The sequence below is a fragment of the Cyprinus carpio genome, chromosome A9 (assembly GCF_018340385.1).
Source record: "Cyprinus carpio isolate SPL01 chromosome A9, ASM1834038v1, whole genome shotgun sequence".
In the NCBI taxonomy this organism is placed as follows: domain Eukaryota; kingdom Metazoa; phylum Chordata; class Actinopteri; order Cypriniformes; family Cyprinidae; genus Cyprinus; species Cyprinus carpio.
In genome coordinates, this window is record NC_056580.1 from 21422877 (window position 1) to 21443635 (window position 20759).

The 20759-nt window shown below is 36.2% G+C and overlaps 3 protein-coding genes across 7 annotated transcripts in view; 1 reads left to right on the forward strand and 2 right to left on the reverse strand.

Annotated features, from left to right (window-relative positions):
- Nucleotides 1-3093, reverse strand: part of LOC109073291 (adenylate cyclase type 5-like) — a 66788-nt gene extending 63695 nt beyond the window's left edge. For 3 of the 4 annotated variants that reach the window (XM_042764085.1, XM_042764086.1, XM_042764083.1), the window contains exons 1-2: nt 2552-3093; nt 100-1015 (exon numbers count right to left, since the gene is read on the reverse strand). In XM_042764085.1, coding sequence (XP_042620019.1) covers nt 100-1015; nt 2552-2562 — 927 coding nt within the window. In that variant the 5' untranslated portion in view covers nt 2563-3093. Of the gene's footprint in view, nt 1-99 lie in introns of all 4 variants that reach the window. The other variant, XM_042764084.1, reaches the window with a different exon arrangement.
- Nucleotides 3094-4554: 1461 nt separating this feature from the next.
- LOC109064873 (very-long-chain (3R)-3-hydroxyacyl-CoA dehydratase 2-like) lies at nt 4555-11165 on the reverse strand. Its single transcript, XM_019081902.2, has 7 exons — nt 10980-11165; nt 8792-8909; nt 8175-8193; nt 7605-7693; nt 6465-6586; nt 6203-6381; nt 4555-6007 (listed from the first exon to the last, which is right to left on the reverse strand). The coding sequence occupies exons 1-7, from the start codon at nt 11102-11104 to the stop codon at nt 5925-5927; spliced, it is 735 nt and encodes a 244-aa protein (XP_018937447.2). The 5' UTR covers nt 11105-11165; the 3' UTR covers nt 4555-5924.
- On the forward strand, nt 11008-20610 carry LOC109064872 (signal transducing adapter molecule 2-like). Of its 2 annotated transcripts, none has more exons than XM_042764088.1 (14): nt 11008-11147; nt 13512-13596; nt 13841-13916; nt 14965-15060; nt 15160-15306; nt 16218-16287; nt 16469-16661; nt 16823-16917; nt 17012-17094; nt 17219-17306; nt 17895-17949; nt 18040-18196; nt 18313-18455; nt 19028-20610. In XM_042764088.1, exons 2-14 carry the CDS (start codon nt 13559-13561, stop codon nt 19227-19229), a joined length of 1443 nt encoding a protein of 480 aa, XP_042620022.1. In that variant the 5' UTR covers nt 11008-11147; nt 13512-13558; the 3' UTR covers nt 19230-20610. The 2 variants fall into 2 exon arrangements, with proteins under 2 accessions (XP_042620022.1, XP_018937446.1); XM_019081901.2 differs by lacking the exon at nt 11008-11147 and adding an exon at nt 11608-11771.
- Nucleotides 20611-20759: the final 149 nt, after the last annotated feature.

A 20759-nucleotide genomic window follows, 5' to 3' on the forward strand; every position in this document is an offset into this window, starting at 1 on the left:
GTCACCCACAAATGAACAAAAACGTTCATGTGATAAATCCATACACAGCCATTTAATAAAATACTTTAAAAAGTGTGTTCAACTAAATCCAAAACTCACCTGTTTCCACAAAAAGACGTCCATGTCGTTTAACTTCCACGAGACCAGCACATGTATGGCAGACAGTATAATTCCAGTGATGACCGCTGCTCTCATCCGCACCGGCAGAAGTGTGTAAATGACGTGGATGAAAAACACGGTCCACCAGATGCCTTCAGACGCGCTGCGAGGTTTCACGAGCAGCACACCGCTCACCTGTACAGCCAGCACCACGAAAATGATAACATAGCAAACTATCCACATGTGATCCTGATGGAAGCCGTTCCTGTTGCACACCACTATCAGCGTGAGGATGAGTAAGATTGCCGTGGAGAAAACCACTACGTAAGTGGGCCGAAACACTCCTTCAGCGTAGTGGAAGACCAGCATCACCGCGCACACCAGCACCAGAACGGCCATGAGCATCGTCAAGCTGCTCTGGTTGAGTCGGAAGAAGTAGCGCTGGTAAAGCCTCTCCAACTTCTCCGACTGGAACTTCTTGGATTTGAAAATCTGCATCACGCCGCTGCAGCACGCGCTCATGGAAAAGTTCACTTCTGGCATGAGCTCCTCCTCTGGTTTGGACTTGGTTGTTCTGACCTCCAAACCCAATTCCACGGACTTGGGTCTCACTTCTCCATCTCGGTACCTCGGGGAAGATCTGTTATTGTTGCGACTCTCCTCCCCGTGTTCTTGCCAGGCAGACTTGGATCTGAAACTAACCCGGCTGACGGTGGTCGTGGCGCGGCCCGGTTGTCGCTCGAAGTCATCGTCCTCTCTCCACCGACTGTTGGACCGTATGAGCTTTTTGCAGGAGGATCTGGCCGAGTATGGACATCCGTTCGGCACGGACTCAGACTCGCCCCAAGCGGATCTGTGCTCTGTCCCTCCCCTCAGTCCAGGAGCGCCAGCGCCGGGTGGGCTCACGCTGTTAGATCTGGACATGATCTCGATTACTGCATGCAGTATATGACTTCAGGGTGCGAATTACAGGGAGTTAGACTTCCTAATTAACTCCCCGAGGGAGGTCAGAGAAAAGCTTTCAAGTTTTGTTTTTACATGCAAACATATACATATATTCAAATAACATTTCAGTAGTCAGAGTGCGTTAAAAGTAAAGCCTACGCTCGCGACCTGAAACCTTTGCTTGAGGAGGAAACCACAGCAACAGCTGCTTAACAGCTGTTTCTATCAAACCATGCATACCTACTGTTATTATCAAGTTACTATAAGTACATGCCACAAATAAATAATAAAGCCGTTGGCGTTTTGTTGTTGTGTAAGAAAGGTTACGGAAACGAACCAAAACAGATTACTGATAGATTTTTTTTTTTCAAAAGTCCTATTGATTTAACTGGAATTGAATTATTCCCACACTGTATAAATATAAAACTTATCAATCATGTATATGATCCCAAATATATATAGTTTTTCCACTAAAGAGGGGATGTTTCAGTCATTAGGCTACTTTGGGGAACATCGCCTATTTTAAAGTCATTTAGCAAGTTTAAGACACACCGTTGCAGTTAGATGGTGATTTAAAACAAAAAAGTAAACCAAAATTGCGTGAGAGACGTGCATCCCATTGAAAACTAGTAAAAGTGGTGAGTTTTTAATTTATAAAGCAGCATTTTGTATATTTTTATAAAACAGGACCGATGTAAAGTGAGTACAGCTGTTGTAGTCAGCCTTTCTGAGAGAGAGAGATACATTTTGCAAGTCAATCCGTTCGTTTTTTACATTATTATTAACACAGAGGTCTTTAAATAATTATAAAATATACAAAGTAGTTGTTTGAGACACATCCTCAGGTGGCTGGAGCATTAGAGGAGGTAAACAGCAGGAGTAATTTTGCGCCCCATTTCAATTCATGGATGTGAACATACAAATCACGCGTTTATGAGATTCAACCCCTTTGAACCTCCCAGAGGAAATCAAATCAAAAGGTTGTGAAAGTACTAAAACCACACAACAGTAGCCTATATATTTATACGCAAGCAGGCCTGTATATAGGTTTCGAAATGTTTCAACACGAATAAAAGTTAGGTAAGTTAGTCAGAGCGCGTGTTCTCACCTGTCGCCAAACGGAAGCTAACCAACATCAGTCGCGTTTGCCAGACGAGGTAACCACGAGCTTTCCGTTGCAATTAATTAATTAAGCATTACAAAAACTAAAGCATATTATAGCGTTACATATCAAGAATTTGTCCCAAAACCTAAGTGTTTCGTTTAAAAAGTCTCTCAGGTTACTGATATTTGTTAGTGGCGCCAAATGGCAATTTGCGTTTACGCGAGACGAACCTTGAAAATAGTTCTCCTCAAATTAAATTCACCCTTAATAATTTACCAGATTTCTTTCTTTAAAAAGGAAAAATTCGTTTTAAAATAGTCAAGTTTTTCCCCCTTAAAGTCACTGTATAATTCGCACTCTGCTTAAAAACGCATTGGTGAGTCCAAATCAATGACAACTGACCCTACGTCCATCACGCCTGATCCACGTTTTCATGACAGAACAAACACTGTCCGCGAAAGTGTGGTTTGGTTTGAGCACGACTCCATGGTGCGTAACGTTACGCACTGATGCACTGATCCACGCAAGCTGTACACCTGTGAATATGTGGTCGCAGCCCACTAACTAGATGATTACACGATCAATATTGCTGTGAAAACTTGAGCTTTCCAACGCTCCTGCATGAGAAGTTGCATCTTCCCAAGATGACCTCACAAGTGTCCTTTATTGAAGGAGTCTTCATCCGTGCTGTGCATGTAACGTTAGGTATCTCCAGTGCTCTTGGTGCAGTAGCAGCAACATCACCAGCGCTGGCGTCTAGATGAGAAGATGAATTGTCACGCCAGAGGAACGTCGAATCCGCTCTGCTCGCGCGGAGCTGCACGTCCTCTCCCTGCAGATTCTCAAGACCGAAGCCCGCAGAATTGATTAGCGTTATCCTCCGTTTTGGTGCCTCTTGTCTTTGTATTGCCATTCAACCAAGTATGATCTTTAGGCCCCGCCTTACGTGCGATCCTATTGGATAGCTATTTGCACAGTTGTCAATCTTTTTTTTTTTATTGGTCAACCTGCGTGTCAGTACACAGTGATTTAGATAAGAGGGCGGGACTATCCGCACAGCTGTACGTAAGGGAGAGTGGGGGGGGATGTTTGTTATGCAAATAAAGTAGGGGTTTTATATAAATAAATAAACATGGGAGATAAATTATAGAGGTAAATATTTTTTATGTCAGAAGAACACATTTCAGGTATAAAAGTATATATTTTTATTAAACCAGTTAATTACATTCAAATGTTCTAAATGTTAAGCCTTTTCCTGGGTGTTTTATGTAGCCTAAATATGAATGATGTGCATGGTAATGTTATGGTTATACTTTTCTTTTTTACTTTTTAAAAATGAAATCATTCACTTATTAATCAATGATTCAACAGAATGCATCGTTTTCCCCTAACATGGGGAAAAAAACACACTTTTTCCGTTTAAAAAACACAGGATTCCGTCACTTGGCAATAGCTGTGTGAAGAGCATTAAACTTTTCTGTGTCATTTCGAGAAGACAAAAGATCTTGTTGTTTGCAACAGAGTCATGCTTCTTCGGTTTTTTTTTTTTTCATAGGTCTCATGACTCCCATCCTTTAAACAGATGAGATGCAAATACAAAACCTAAGGAAAACTGTTTTTGTGCCATTTTATTTCTGAACACTACAGAGTGCTTTTCAGGCTTTAGAAAACTCAAATATAATCAAAACTGAATTTATTTTTAAATTTAGACATAAAGCAAGGATTGTAAAATAAGATTAATTTAACAAATGAGATAACTATCTGATCAGAGAAAACACATGAAGTGACCAGGTGTAAATGGGCCCTATGATTTCAAACTGTGCATATGTATTGGACAAGCTGTATTTTAATTGTGTCCATTCGGCTTTACAAACTTTTCTAAATAACAATTAAAGCACATCAGGGTTTTAATAAATTAGTGTAGGATTAGGGTGAAATTCAAAATGCAAAAGCAAAAATTTGGAACACTAGATACATTTCTTAATTCTTATTCTAAGTCTAGTTAATTATTCAAAAGGAAAGGTTACTTTAGTGAAAAAATATATACAGTGGATTTAGCATAAAAGGGAGATGCATTGTTTTTAAATGACTAAAATCAAACCCCAGGAAGCAAACATTGCCCTTTAATAAAAAAGTTAATTTCTGACAAATGAGCTCACGGAACGTGTTCAAGTTAAAATATATCAAAGATAGATCTCTACTGCCATCATGTGAAGGAGGGATGAATAGTCCCCTTTACTAAAACACTATAAAAGTCTACAAAACCTAATATGTGTTTAATTTATATTGAAATAAAATGAAATATATGTAAGACAGACACAATACTTTTAATTACGCTGCAGGTTAAATACTAAAATATGAGGAAGATAAAGCACTTAAGTTCATAGAATAAAAACAAATTGGTGTTGCTTCCCATGTTATGGTTTATTGTAAATATATAATCGTATTACTATTCATACAAAGTTTGCTGGTCCCATGCAGAACTTGAATATCAAAAGCTTGACAATGTTTGCATTTTTATTTGAGTTAAGGGCCATGCTTCTATTAACCAAGGTTTAGCCACACCACTTTTACATGCAGTGTTATTTAAAGTTGCACTCCATTCATCCCATGCTAATCTTTTCCTGAATAGGCTTGATAAGGGGAACAGGCTTACCACTTTGTTTGCAAAGACTCTATCTGTGCAATAGTGTAGCTCACACTTCAATACGAGATTCATTTGCATTGGGAGGGCTGAAGTTGACTGTTCACAATTAGGCAGATGGGCAATGAAGCGTTAAGTTAGTCTCGACTCCCAGCTTTCCCTCCACATTATTAGATTCGACTCATTGGAAAAGCATGACTGGAGGCACTCAAATCCAACTGGCCCCCATTAGCCGAGGCTTGTGCTCTCTTCTGCTCAGCATGCGAGTCTCTCTTAGCCAAACCCTTCCACATCGCCAGCCATAAAAGCTCCAAAAGTGTCAGCTGCAATCTCTTTCTGCGACAGAAATGCATATCTAGTGCATTAGTAGTAATGACTATGAGGTCCGACCCAGCAACTCAGCCAATTTCTTTGGGTGATACACCTCTTTTTTTCCGCAAACGGCCACAAACCAACAATATATATCCAATACTGAACAAAACAACCGATTAACATTGATCCTTTAAGAAACACAAGACAAATAGAAAACACTAACAGTAATCATGATGGGAATCAATAGACACACAAGTAGTGTGAAAGTCAAGAATGATTTGAGTTATGAATTATCCTCAAACATAAAGAAAAGAAATGAGTTGAGTTGAGTGAGAAACTGAGATTTAAGTCAATTAGATTCAAATGTCTGAAATACAATGTACAAAACACACCACACAGGAAAAATTATGAGACATTTCTTCTGGTTAAAGCCACCAGATGCAGCTAACTGTATTTTTGCCCTTTATCTGAATGATATTTGCTACAATATTTGGTTTGTAATTCTACATTTAGAATGAAAAATAAAAATGTTGTCACACAGTAGCTGATGCATTAGTATGGTAATGACATTCCTCTCCCTCTAAACTGAGGGAAAGCCATTTGTGTAGTTACAGGATCCCTAAAATCACCAACTGCAACAGTTCTTGATCAAAATAGTATCATTAACAATCATTCTGCATATCTGGCCTGTTAAACTGACAAGAATGCATTGTCTTCTTTTTTTAAAATAAAAAATAGGTAGTGTGGCTTTTAAAGGTTATCCGCTTGTTTCCGTTTTCGATGCGATCAGTCTGCTGTGTGCGGCAACGGCAGGGCGAGTTATTCCACTTTGCTGTACTCCTCCACGTGACCCAGAACTTTCTTCCTCTGGCGTATCATGTGGAAGTAGAGCTGCGGGAATACTGAGGAACACGGACAAAGAAGGTCATTAACAGGAACACAGCCGTTCATTGACAAGACAAGAATGAGCTTCAAGAGATTTTGAAGCTATACGAGATCAACTGAGGAATCGGTTTATTTACAGATGGAATATATCAAAACAAAGCATTTTGAGAAAACATGATGCATAATCTCTTTGTCCTGGAATTAAAACGTACAGGGGATGTAGGAGATCATGACGAGGATGAGGAAGGTGTGGTAGTCAAAGGAGAAGTTGTAGTTGTTAGGCAAGGTGATGGAGTAGAGCCCTGTTTTCTGCACGTATGGTAGCGCGGCATAAATCGTCAAAAGTTCCCCTGCCACTCCCATGGGGTACAGCACAAAAAAAAATGTGTACCTGTGAAAATTTGAAGAGCGGAGTACATAAAATATGCTTTTCAACCAAATAAAGGCCAGACAATAATCTCTGAGAAGCTTCACCTCGCCCATTTGATGAGGTAAGGCAGGTGGTTGAGCAGGCTGAAGGTGTAGAAAGAGTAGCGGATGATCTCTGTGACCGTCCAGGCCACCACAAAGAGGAGAACACTGTCTTCACTTTGGACCTAAAATAAGAGAAACTATAAGTCACACAGGGAAGAGACAGAAGCTAAATTTAGTCGAGAACCATGCAGTTATGCGCAATTCACTGAAGCCACTCGACACACAAAGATGGACCACTGAGATGATCGGAAGCACTTCAAAAAGCATTCAGGCCCATCAAAGGCTCCAATTTCGCCTCTACACACATACAGGCTTGAAAGGAGGTTATTTTAGCAACAGAAACATACACAGGCACATGTGGACATGTTACATGTTAGTATTATTTCTCGCAGGAATAACTTACAGAACTATACACTTCAGCTCAGACGTCTTTCTCTGGGATAGACAATCAGAACTTGATTCTTAGTTTCAAAGAACGTAATATAAATAACATTGTTTTCTTCACACTAAAATTCTAGTAATGCAGCATTTTGGCTTTTGATGAGCGGTGAAATATTAAACCAGCTGTTGAAATCCACTAGATGGCAGTAGACAAGAGTCAATGAGACAAACATAGAACTATTGCTCATAGTGTAACAGGGAACATTAATGATAAAGAGAAATTTGAGAGATTGATGGCGTAATGATACTGGATTTTCATATCCAGGTTTTTAACAATGAGAAACCCTGACATCATCATTATTAAAAATAATCAATAATATACCGAAAATACTGTAGGTCACCTGAACAAGTAAAACATCTGTGTTGCTCTTAACTAAAACCAAAATAAAACTATTAAAAATTGTTTTTGCTAATTGAAATAAAGCTGAAATAAAATAAATTATAAATATTAGATAACTTTAAAAAAACTGTGAAAAAAAAAGTGAAATAAAAGTTATAGTATTAAAATATTTTTCCATACTATGGAAGCTGATGGCTACTAGCAACTGTTTGGTTTCTTCAAAATATCTTCTTTTGTGTTAAAAAAAAAGAAGAAAAAAAGAAAAGAAAAAGTCATACAGGTTTGGAACAACTTGAGGGTGAGTAAATGATGACAGAATTTACATTTTTGAGTGAATTATCCCTTTAAACATAACTTACTTCTCTAACGCTGTGCGTCACTGCCCATGTAAGGAACACCCGTGACATCACTTGGAACCCAGTCAGGACCACCGAGGAGGGAACAATTCCTTCAAAACATTTCAAATGTTGAGTAAAGAGATTAATCTTTTGTATTTTTGCAATGTGGGTTTAATCAGAATAAACTATGAATTGCAATAAAGCAAGCATAAAAATCATCTTAATTCATTACACTAAACATTATGAAAGAGACATAATACAGAATTTGAATGATTAGAATAAAATAATTTAAGAGAGTAAGGATGGTTATGATGTAACAGAGTGCTGCAGGACTGGGAAAGGTCACATTAAGCTTCAAGTCCCAGATAATGAGGTGTGGACTGTGAACTCTACGCTCCACGGGTGCAGTGAGACTCTTTATCACATTATCACTGTCAGACTGGCAGAGAAACCAGCACCCTCGCTGACGATGGCACTGCTGGGTTAAAAAAAGCTTGCCGTGTATAGCCAATCTGATCTATATATTTCACCTAGTGCATATTTATAGTAGAAATTAATAAGAGACTGTTATTAGCAGCAGGGTGCACTTACCCACGGCACAATGCAATATCTGTGAAGAGAGCGAAGAACAAATATTATAAGGTGCATTCAGCCTCAAGGAATTATCATTTTTAGCATAAAAATAATCAAATAAAACTCTGTAGGGTGAGAAAATAACATACAGTTCCAAAAAAGCCAAAGAAAATGCCCAAATTTTTTGTTTGGATTTGGAAAAAAAAAAAAAAAAAAAAAAAAAAAAAAAAAAATAATAATAAATAATAATAATAATAAAATAAATATATATATATATATATATATATATATATATATATATATATATATATATATATATATATATATATATATATATATATATATATATATATACACACACTTACATACATATTTTATTTATTTGTTTGTTTTTTATACACTACCATTCAAAATTTAGGGCTCGGTAATATTTTTAAAATATTTTTAATGTTTAAGTCTCTTATGCTCATCAAGGCTACATTTATTTGATCAAAAAATACAGTAAAAACAGTAATATGTGAGCTAAACTTTACAATTTAAGGTAGCTGTTTTCATACTTTCAATTTTACAATTTAAAGTAACAAATTTCGTGATTATGAATGAATTTAAATGAATATAGCTCCCACAACTCTCACCTCAAGGAGGGCACCAGTCTGAAAGTATTTTAAGGGCTTCTCTATCGAGTAATAAAGACCATGGTAGCTTCCTCTGGCAAGGTATGCTCGAACCAGACCAACAGCAATGACCAGCCATCTAGATAAGAAAGATTCGTAGAGTAACTCTGTAGTGCCACTCGTCCTTGCTTTGAGAGAGGAGGGCATTTCCAGAATGCACACAGGCGTGGAACTGCATGCAAATCTCTTACAACACAGCAGTTAACAGCAAATAGTGGCCTACAACAGTTAGGCCTGTCGCAATAATAAATATATAGACTTACCGAACAATATAATACATGACCACAATCATTTTTGATGACGCAATATATTGCCCATTATATTTACATTAAAATTGATGTCACCATTTTTTTTATTATTCCACTTTTTTTATTTATGCACGAGAAGTGTCTTTTGCAGCTTCTCATACATAACGTGGCGTAGTTGGTGCTAGTTCAAAAGTTTTTTTTTAAGGTATCTAATATTTGATCTAAATATTCTTTTTCAAAGTTTGTTATCATTTGAAAGCATGTAGGCCTTCTTGTATTATTATGCTTTAAACATCATTACTCAAATCAGAAAGCAGGTGAAGGTTATAATGACGGCGATGGACGATATATCTCAAACATGTTTGTTTGTGGCATGTGGATACACAATATTGACTGGATAAATTCATTTTTTCAAACAGGTTACTGTACAGGTCATTAATCTCGCTCCAAACTATTGTGCTGCTACATCGTTGCACGCCGCACAACGTACAATCTGCACATAATGTACAGAATGTGTTGCCAAGTCCACGGTTTTCCCGCAATTGGGCTTCTTTAACACTGTTGCAGCGGGTTGTTTTTCATGTCTGTGGGTTGAAGCAACCCCAATAACGTGATATATAGCCCCTAGGATGCGAATTTACCAAGAGAACCCTACCAAAAACGTGTATTTTACGTGTATTTTACCCCCGGAACGCGATTGGGCTTGTTATAAGTAGCAATTGGGCGGGTTTTGTTGTGAAAACCTGGCAACACTGATTATACGCACGCACACATAGAAACGTTCAGCAGTGCAGAAAATTGTCAACACTATCCTGTGCTTTATCAGCTTAAAAATGGAAAAGTTACAGCATATTCTTTCTGTTTCTGAAGTAACTACAACCCCAAGCTTCTAGTAGAGAGACGCTGTAAGTTACAGTACAGACAAGAAGAGAGAGCAAGCGAAATCCAAGGATATTAAGTCTTAATAGTTAAGTAAACATCTGTAGTGATTTTTTTCTAGTCATACTCAACTCAAAAATATTTGAATCGATTTAATTTGCTTTGTTTGAGTGCGATAACTGAAAACAAGCACTTAAATCTACAATAATTGGTCAAAACAACGAGTGTTTTTTTTTTTAGTTGGGATACCTATATTCAAACGATACTCGCAGATTTTTTTATTATATATTTTTTTCGTTTCAAATATGCAGCAAAATAGATCTTAATAGTTAACGATTTAAGTTATCACCTTTTAAAACAATGTTTACAAATTGCTTTCCAGAAGAGAAATACGCGCCTGTATTCACAGAGAACAAAAATATTACTAGCTCTATTTTACTCAAATATAGCTATTTATCACCATTTAAATGAATCTGTGCTTTTTATGTTTTATTTATTGTTTCAACATCTCTTCTCAAAACCCAAAGTGATTAAGAAACGAATAGGTTCTAATCGATTCGTTCCCGAAACGAATTGTGCAACAGTTTCGAGGTTAAGGGCAGTGCACTTCAATTCACTGTTTACCCACATCAGCTTCTGCCTATTGAACTGTATATTGCTACATTTAAACTAACAAAGACAATAAATTCACCCGTATTCGTCCATGAATGCCATCTAACTGTAAAATAAGCACAATGGATGCATGCAATGATCTCTGTCAACCCGCAGCCCAGAAGAGGCGTGTTAAACAGGCGTTAATAGGATTTACGTTGCATTGCATTAGCAAAAATATTCAGAACAAATTTAATTTGTTTTAATTTCAAACAAACTGTGTTAAGCCATGCGATATGACCTCAAAGGGGAGGTAACCGCGAATCTGTCAAGCACTTAGATAGAGCACGCTGTCTGAAATCTAACCATTCATTCTCACTGTCACGCGCGTGAACGGAGAGCACGGAAGAGCGTTTGGATTTTCATCGTACCCTGCTGTCATAACCACGTTGTAAATGACCAGATACGCGGTGGCCAGCGTTCCGGGTCCCTTTTTCTTCTTGTGACTGGAATCAGTGTGCGCTGTTTTGCTGGTCCCCATGGCAGGTGCCGACATGACTGAACTACCATCAGAAACACTGGATCATCCACTGGTCCCGGTGAGTGAATAAAGGCGTGTGGCCTTGCTGACATGTATGTATATATAGAAGTGCTTATGAACGGAGCGCCCCCTGGCGAGGACAGCGTGTAAATGATGTCTTGTGTGTTACTCTGTTACAGTTTAGATTCGCTTATTCACGGACATGCTTAACAATAACAACAACCCGATTTTTAATATTGATAAAAAATAATATAAACAAATTATAACATTTGAGTTGATTTTGTGTTACAGAAAATTTCAGAAACATCAATTCCAGTCGCTAGATGGCAGCTCAGAACGCACTGGTCTTTAAAAGGACTCAGCATACATGCCTTTCGGAAATATAGAGTTATAAAAACAAACAATGAAATAATTTCATCAGTTATCTTTGTAATTTTAATATAAATTCTGAATGTAAATTAAAATCTAGAATCGTTTGACTATTTGTGACACGTATGCGATTTCGGACAGGCATTGCGTTTGCTTACTAAGTTTACGGAAGAGCAACTGGTGGAAGCGGACGCAATTTAATGGAGGAGAGAGCGATAAATCGTCGATAATACGCTTGAATTTAACCTTTAATAGATAGGAAAAGGTCTCAAAATGCCTTTATTTGGCCAAAACCCGTTCGACCAGGATGTGGGTGAGTCTGAGAGTGTTGTTTTTGTCGAAGTGATGTGATATTGACAAGTCAGTTAAGAGGGCCGATCCAGCGCACTGCTCGCTGTCAGATCCTCAAGAGCTTCGTTTTTTGTTTGGTTTTGTTTTGTTTTGTTTTGTTTTGTTTTGTTTATTTCCTCTAATACTCAGAACCCTTACATGTCTTATATATCGGGATTTAACTATTAAATCTGTCAAACGTAACGTAATTAGCAAAAGTGACACCATACTTGCAATATTGTTTTATTTCTGGAACTTTTTAGAAGAACACTGAACATTTTCAGTCTGTCAGAAAGATATTTTGAGCTGTTTGTACAAAGTTCATCATACTAAAATATCAATGTATTTTATTTCAAGAAATTAAAAAAAAAATCAAAAGCTTTTTAATTCGAAGATATTTCCTATATATGCCGTGATTATTTAAATATGATTTTAACTACTAATAATAAACTATAATTACAATGTAATAAAATATCATTCATATAATATATTATAATACAATATATACATTTAATTAACAAAACGTAATGTAATATAAAAACGTAAATGTAACATGAAATAGTATATTACCTTCCACATGCAATATTATATAAAAAAGCTGAGCTTTAAATAAATAAATGCTAAAAAAAAAAAAAAAAAAATCATTTTCTAATAATCATGAATGAGTAACGAGAGTTCATTTGTCAAAAGTAACACACAATAGCATGTAGATTGTTCTTTTCATAGTTTTGTCCTTTAAGAGCTTAGTGTGTATGAGCCTGTGACACTGTATGTTCCACTCTGGAGGAGTTTAAAGCACTTGAGTATTGGTCATTTTATTTCAAGCTGTACTTTGCTGGATGTCGCAATGCAAATTTCCCTGTCGTCATTAAGAGTTAGTCATTCAAATGCAGCCGGTTGTTTTATTCCTGAAGGAGGGGTAAATAATCTATACTAGTGGATTATCATAGAAATTCTTGTTGTGCATGTTGAGACAAGCTGGATATGCAAAATAACAGGCAAAACAGGCTACTTTGTCTGTTTAAAAGCATGCACATGAGCCTCTTGCTTAGGGCTGCACAATTAATCGAATTTCTAATCACAATTACAGTTATGGATGTCACAATTATGTAATTGTTCAAAGCGGAAATTAATCGTTCAAAGTCCACTTATGTTATTTTGCGTGGTTAAGATGAGCTTTTTTCTTTCTACCTGTTATCTTAAGGGTTTTTCCCATTATTTTCATTTTAGTTTTAGTACAACATTATAATACTGTTCATACCTTTACCTTTTAATCATTTAACAAAAACAACGTTTTTCAGTTAGAGTGTTTTCAGCTTGTTTATTTTCATATAAAAATACGGCATGCAGTTGCATCAAACAAAGGTATAAACATCATTCAGTGTAAATTGTGATAATCGTAATTACAATTTCAAGGGAATAATCGACAATTATGATTTTTGTCATAATCCTGTAGCCCTACTCTTGTTTACTAAATAGTAATCATAATCTTGTTCTTCAGTACTTTGGATGTAAATCTGATTATATTCACACTTTTTTCATTTATATATATATATATATATATATATATATATATATATATATATATATATAATATATATATATATATATATATATACTAATTGTTCTATTAAGTATTGTGTGTTTATGGCCTTTGAGAACATTGTTTTGAGAGTATCTTTTGAATTTGTTTGTTTAAATGCTCATTCCTTCACATTTTCAGAGAAAGCAACTAGTGAAACTAACACATCAGAAGACTGGGGCCTTATTATGGATATCTGTGACCGGGTCGGAACAACTCCCAATGGGTGAGCTGAAATATCATTACAAACAAGATTTTAATAACTATATATGTTTTGATGCTTATTTTAGTAACAATTAATAACATTAATGTTGCTTGTATGCATTGTTTTTCTTATATAGACACGTTTTGTTTGTTATTTATTTGTATTATTTTTTTCTTTTCTTTTTTTTACCTTAAAAAAAATGGTGTGTCTCTAATATAAATATGTTTGTGCCCCTTTTCGTCATTTTAAATTTTTTCTGTCATAGTGCAAAGGATTGTCTCAGGTCAGTCATGAAGCGAGTGAACCACAAGGTCCCTCATGTAGCCATGCAAGCATTAACGGTGAGCTCTTCATTTTCAGTTCCCACTGTAGTCAAACAGAGTTTAGTAAACGATCGTGTTAGTTATCACAGTGTTCATGTTCTTGGGAAAGTTAACCTGTGTATGGCATGCAAATAGTCACTGTGCACTAAACTGGGGTAGAAGAAACTAAAGCTGTAAAAGCTTAAACAACTCCAGAGTGCATCTGGAAGTGACAGGCATCTCTGTGGGCTCCCACTCTGACTCACCAACATCTCAGCCTGCAAAGATGTCTCACTCTATTTTTACATACTTTCTTTCTCATCTGGCTGTATCTTTACAAAAATGTATTACATGGCTATTACAAGGAAATAAAGTGGGTAGATATGCTCTTTTTTTTTAATTGGTGAATTTGTTGTAATAATAATAATTGTAATTTTAATAAAAATAGCAATGATGATGAGAATGTTAATAATAAAAATCATTAGTGTTAGTAGTATTAATCTTTATTATGATGTCACATTTTATTCACATTTAATGAAAGTACTAGCAGAAATAGAAATGTTACAAGCGTTCAGTAATGACAATAGCAATAATTATTATTTTTTATTGTAATTTTATTGTCTACATTTCATTTAAACATATTTAAAGAATAACAGTTATGTAAAATGTTACAAGAGTGCAATAACAATGAATAATAATAGTAAGAAATTATTATTATTATTAATCTTCATTATGATGTCACATTTCATTTACACACATTTGTAAACACTTATAGAATTGTTACAAGTGTGCAATCACTGTTTGTGTAGAAAATTGTCTCCTAAATTGTCATGGAAATCCTGGAAGTATCCGGAAGTTTTGAAAAAAAAAACATTTTCTAGCTTGGAAAAGTCATGGAAATATCTTTTAGTCGATATACATTTGAATTTACCTGTTCACAAATTAGCAAATCAGTCTGAATCAGTTTTTTAAAATACATATCCACTATTTACAATACAACGGGAAAGGTCTTGGAGATTCATTGAGCATGAAAGTTTTTTTATGCAAATAATGGTTCCTGAAATATTGCTGTATTTTCCCTGTTTAGTTGCTGGGTGCCTGTGTTTCAAACAGTGGAAAAATCTTTCACCTAGAAATCTGCTCACGGGAGTTTTCCAGTGAAGTTCGTAGTGTGTTAAACAGGGTAAGGAACCTCAGCTCACTGTATAAATTATATTGTAATTATATACATTAAGGCAAATTCTGTTGATAATGTCTGCCATCCTCATTGTCTTCTCCTCAGGTTCACCCAAAGGTTGCTGAGAAACTCAAGGCCCTGATGGTTGAGTGGGCCGAAGAGTTCCAGAAAGACCCGCAACTGAGTCTCATCAGTGCCACCATCAAGTCCCTCAAAGAAGACGGAGTGTCCTTTCCCACCGCAAACCCCCAGGTATTTCTACTGTCAACCAATAATGGGATCCTGTTGGATCTCACGGTGTGATGTCCGCTGTCCATAAACACAAATGCTGATAGAACAGAGAGCAGCCGCTGGTACTTGGCCTAGATATATGACACTGTAATTTGGCTGGGTTTACCTTCATAGCGATAACTTTTTACATCCTAATTTTGCATAGTGTTTTTAAAGATGATTAAAACGTTTAACATTAAAAGTTAATAAACAGTAGTCAGCCACCTCATGGTTTATGAATTAATCATGTGACTAAACATGACCACTGATTCTCACATGACATATCTGAAAACACTTTAGCCATTTCGGTTAGAGGCGAATAAATCAGCTGAATGCATCTGGAATGCTTAAGCATGTGTGTAAACTGGATGGAATTTCCTGTCACATATTTGTCATACTGTCCTCACGGCCCATGAGATTTCAGTTCTTCTTCGTTCTCCTTCTCCTTCATTTATTCACTTATTCACTATTATATTGTTGTCACACCATTTTGTTTGACTTAAGGATAAGTGCATGTAAACATTTATGTTGCTGTTAATGAGTACCGACTACATAAAATAGGTCACAAGACTTTACTGTGTCACTCAAAGGTCATCATATACATATTATCTCAAAAAACTACTTATTTAAATGGTTAGTAGAAACAAGTCAGTGGTTACTGATTGGTATCAATGTTTTTGCTGCTATTTTTTTTTTTAAACATATAGCACACCCATAGATGGCGTTATAGTTCTGTGTTCATATATATATATATATATATATATGTATATGTATGTGTGTGTGTGTGTAAAATTTAATTTAATTGATTGATTGGTTCTATATGTAGAATTTCTATAGATAAAATGATTTTTTTGCAAATCAGTTCTGATGTGTTATGTGATCTCTACTTGCAGAGCTCCAGCACAAAGCCCAACAGCACATCTGCCACCAGCAAAACCCTTGATGATGATGATCTGGCCAAAGGTGAAGGCTCTTCATGCTAACATACTTCCATATCATTATTTGTTATTATGGTTTATTTATCCGTATCTGATAAATGTTTTTGGGCCCCTGCCGAAGCATCATAAAAAATTCTTTGACACTCTAACTGTAACTATAGTCCTCTTTACGTAGACAATAAGTGTCTTTATTTTGCTCATTGCAGCCATTGAGCTGTCCTTACAGGAGCAGAAACAGCAGGCAGAGACACGACCCCTAACCATGATAGCTGATCCACCCTACAACACCAATGGAGGGAAAGAGTCACGTAAAGTGCGCGCCCTCTATGATTTTGAAGCGGCTGAAGACAATGAGCTCACTTTTAAGGCTGGAGAGCTTGTGATCATCCTTGATGACAGGTAAACTGATTGTTCAAGGACATTATTTAAATCAATTTTATAAATTTCACAATCAATATAGTGTTAAAGTTTCAACTATTTTGTGTGTCTCATTAAAAAAAAAAAATCTCATAACCTATATAAATTGTCCATTGAGAAATAATGTTGCTGTTATCCAACAGTGATCCAAACTGGTGGAAAGGAGAGAATCATCGAGGAGTAGGCCTCTTTCCATCAAACTTTGTCACCACCAAACTGAACGATGAACCAGACCCTGGTAATACACTTTATAACCTGGATTTTTGTGCAGGAATAATGCATTCAAATATTCAAAATGCACATGCAGCTCTCCTGAATTATTTTTCTTTTAGTGATGTATGTAGAGAAGACAGTAGTTCCAGAGGAGCCCATTGTTGAAGTCAAAGCTGAGCCTGAGCCTGTGTATATAGATGAGGTGAGTGCTGATTGATCTTCGGCCACACATCTCCACTTATCTGGTGAAATGTAATTGATATGATCAACGGGCTCTTAGTGAAGTTCTCTTGACTTATGTTGATCGTTGACTCTGTTCTCTATAGGAGAAGATGGACAAAATTCTGTACCTGCTCCAGAACAAAGACCCTGCAGATGCCTCACCTGACAGCCCAGAGATGTTCACATTAGAAGGTACCAGGAAAGCCCTTCATGTGTTGCTCATGTTTAATGTCAGTTACATTTATGTGTAAAACTGGGACATATAAACAAAATATGACAATACAAGTAATTTTATATCACGTCATTACATGGCTCTCCAGAATAATTAGTTCTTATGGACCGTTTCACGTTTCCAGGCTTCCTAAAAGTTGAATACGTCATAGTTGGATAAACTTCTGTAGTGGCTCAGCAAAAAAAAAATAAAAAATAGCATTTTTTTATGACTTTCCAAAAGAGAAAAAAAAATATTGAGAGATTGATTACTTTGGTCAGAAAAGGAAAAAAAAAAATCAATTTGCTGTCACTTCCTCATCCGTTGTGTTAAAACCACATACACAGCAGCATGAACTAGTTTTCTGCAATTTACTGCCAAGGTAATAAAATGCAAAGTATAGTGATATAAATGTAAATTACATTTTTAAAATGAAAATATAAAAAACTTTGCTAGATTTACAATATTAATAGCGCATCATCACAGTGTTTTATCACATTTAAACATTTCTATTGTCGAATGTTACATTGTACTAAAATCATTGAATCTAATGTTCTGCTCTTTTTTTGATGCTTGTGAAAAGATGAATCCAATGATCGATGAGAAATTACAAGAGATCGACAGGTTTGTTGAAATCCAAACTTATTCCAAAATAGGTTGGCTGTTTTCCAGCCTTTGCATATGAGGAAAAACATCTCTCTCTCATTCCTGCAGGAAGCACTCAGAGTTGTCCGAGCTGAATGTGAAGGTGCTGGAGGCACTGGAACTGTATAACCAGCTAATGAATGAGGCTCCACTTTACAATGCATATTCCAAAATGCAGACTCTCCAAGGCACTTACCCTGGAGCCCCTACTCCTCTCACGATGCAGGTTGGCCTTGCCATTTTAATAGATAGTTAGTGCCAATTCAGTCCATGGTATTTTGTGACACAAACAGTTCTGTTTGCATTGTTCTGATTCTGAATATCATTACTTTTCTCTTTTAGGGTTATCAGCACTCTGGAGCCTACATGTCCTCTGGAGTTCCACAGGGATATGGTCTTACGGACCAAGCTGGCCCTCTCTGTTCCCTTCCTCCTTCAGTCAATTCAGTGCCCAGCAACCAGCCAGCACAACCTACTTACATCAGGTAATCCAAAGGCGTCTTGTTAGCATCCCTCTAATTTTGATGCAACTTTTGCCTTGTTTGCATATATATGGATATTTCTACTGGGGATGCACCAAAAATTATCAGCTGGAAATGGCGTTTTTGTCCAAAAGAGAAATATTGAGTTAAATAAAAAGTCTTACAAAATTATTTTATATTATTTAATAAAATAATAAGTAATTTGTTAAAGTTTCAGTTTTGGGCCAAGTGCATCCAGATTTTTCGGTTTCTGTTTCAGCTCAGAAGTTTCATTTCAATGCATCCCTAATTTCTACATATGCAGTTTCGGCCAAATCCTGTCCACATCAACAGTGAATGAAGAAAACCGTATTAGTAGTCCACTGATTTCTCACCAAGGAAGATATATTGACATTTTTTTTAAATTATCGACATTGGCCGATATATTTTTCTGTTTAGGTGATAAGTGTCAGTAGTGGGACTTAGATGTAATTGCCAACAGCCTTTTTTAGATACTTTTGTTTCAAATCTATCATTCTGATAGTGATGTTGGGAAAACTAGTCTTAGATAACTGCAAATTGCTTATTTCTTGCAGCGGCCACATGAATGCACCATACGTAAACCAAGCACCCGGAGCCCCCGCCCCTTACCCACCACAGATGGGCATGGGTATGGATATGTCTGCCTATCAGAACGCTAATCCTGGTCTGCCTCCAACCTCCTATCCAATGTCAGCTCCAGCCCAACCTGCACCTCAGCAGCAACAAGCAGCCTTCTACCAGCATCCCCTTCTGTAAGGCTGTACAGCAAATCTGACTCCACAGCCATTAATATTCAATGCAAATTCCAAATAGTGAAATGAGGTCGAGAGTATTTTTCTCTCACGTCTCTATTGATGTCAAGGAGCATGCAAGGATTCACTGACATTTGTCTTCACAGGACAAAAGGAAGCAAGCACTTCATTTTCTCTCCCACTTACTAACCCAGTTTAGGGCAGGTGTTCAGAGCTGATGGAATGAGTCACACTAACCATAAACATAATTTTTGTCATCTTGTGATAATCACCAGCATATTCTTCTTTTTTTCTGATTGAGAATTTAAGATAAAATGGTAAATTGTGCATACATGCATACTGTTCCTCATTTGAAGAGACAATTATTATGATTAATTGTTGCCATTTTCATTTATTTCTGGGTTAACTGACCCGAAACTTTAATTTCTTGCCTTTCAAAGCAAATGTGGGTTTTTATGCATTATAGAGAGAATGATTGTATGAAGAAGATTATACATGGTTCACCAAATCTGCAATGATTTTATGTGCCAATATTCAGAGCACTCCTATAAACAATCAAATTGGCAGTTTTAGGTTCATCCTGCTGTTAGTGATTCTGGAATTATGGCACCGATTTAGTCGGGGCAGCTGGGTACAGGCTACATGTGATATTCGTAAATTCTTTTGCAAACTGTGCTTTAGAACTGACGAATGCAATCCCTTTATGGTCAATCCATATGTTTCACTGTATAATGATGTTTATAATATGCAAGTACTGCTTGTGTTTGCTGTTGTTTGATTTAATTTAAGGCATGTAAAATTGCATACAGTGTAATTTTCGTTTGGTCTGTGACTTCTCAGCTGAAAATGATCAATCAATAGTTTTTTTTTTTTGCTTCTTATGTATGTGAAGAAATGTGCTTTTCTGATATACCCACCCAATTTCTTAACTGAAATGGGAAAATGTATAATTCCTTTAACATATAGACAGCTTTTGTTCTCGTTAAAATGGGATTAATGTAGTTAAAAATAGAAGAAAATTGTCTTTTTATTTTTTTCATAAACAGCTCAAAAAAAGATATTGTATATTAGATGTTAAATATCTGGCTTTGTCTGTATTGCACCTTAACTTTATAAACATTTATTTACCACCAGATGCCTTGTTCTTTCACGAGATGGAATAAACATAGAAACCAATTCAAAAGACTTTATTTCAAAAGCTGCTGGATATTTGTAAACCTGTATGTTTTAAGAGATTTAGAGGGAAATCTGTATTGTATTCATGGACTCAATGTTTTGTAACATCAAGATTTCTTTGTATCCTGCCTGCTCATTTTTCAAATTCCTTTTGTAAAACCGTGATCTCTTATAGTCTACAGAAAATAAAAACTACCTGTGTTTCAAAATGTGCTTTTCTATAGTGGATTCTTTCCCAGTGTTCCAAACTGATCTCCTCTCATGTGATTTGGAGATGCTGAATGTTAATTATTTGTTTCTATTTTACATCATTTGTGCATCATATCTGCTTATGTTTTGTCAAAATCTTGCACAGCTG

What these genes read in the sequence shown, in the direction of transcription:
- LOC109064873 (XM_019081902.2), bottom strand. Translation starts at nt 11,104, where the DNA reads ATGTCGGCACCTGCCATGGGGACCAGCAAAACAGCGCACACTGATTCC. An exon ending in AACGTGGTTATGACAGCAGG is followed by an intron (nt 8,910 to 10,979) that starts GTACGATGAAAA and finishes TTTCTTATCTAG; the next exon opens with ATGGCTGGTCATTGCTGTTG. An exon ending in CATGATCTCCTACATCCCCT is followed by an intron (nt 6,008 to 6,202) that starts GTACGTTTTAAT and finishes CGTGTTCCTCAG; the next exon opens with TATTCCCGCAGCTCTACTTC.
- LOC109064872 (XM_019081901.2), top strand. Translation starts at nt 11,732, where the DNA reads ATGCCTTTATTTGGCCAAAACCCGTTCGACCAGGATGTGG. An exon ending in CCCGTTCGACCAGGATGTGG is followed by an intron (nt 11,772 to 13,511) that starts GTGAGTCTGAGA and finishes TCACATTTTCAG; the next exon opens with AGAAAGCAACTAGTGAAACT. An exon ending in AGAGATGTTCACATTAGAAG is followed by an intron (nt 17,307 to 17,894) that starts GTACCAGGAAAG and finishes GCTCTTTTTTTG; the next exon opens with ATGCTTGTGAAAAGATGAAT.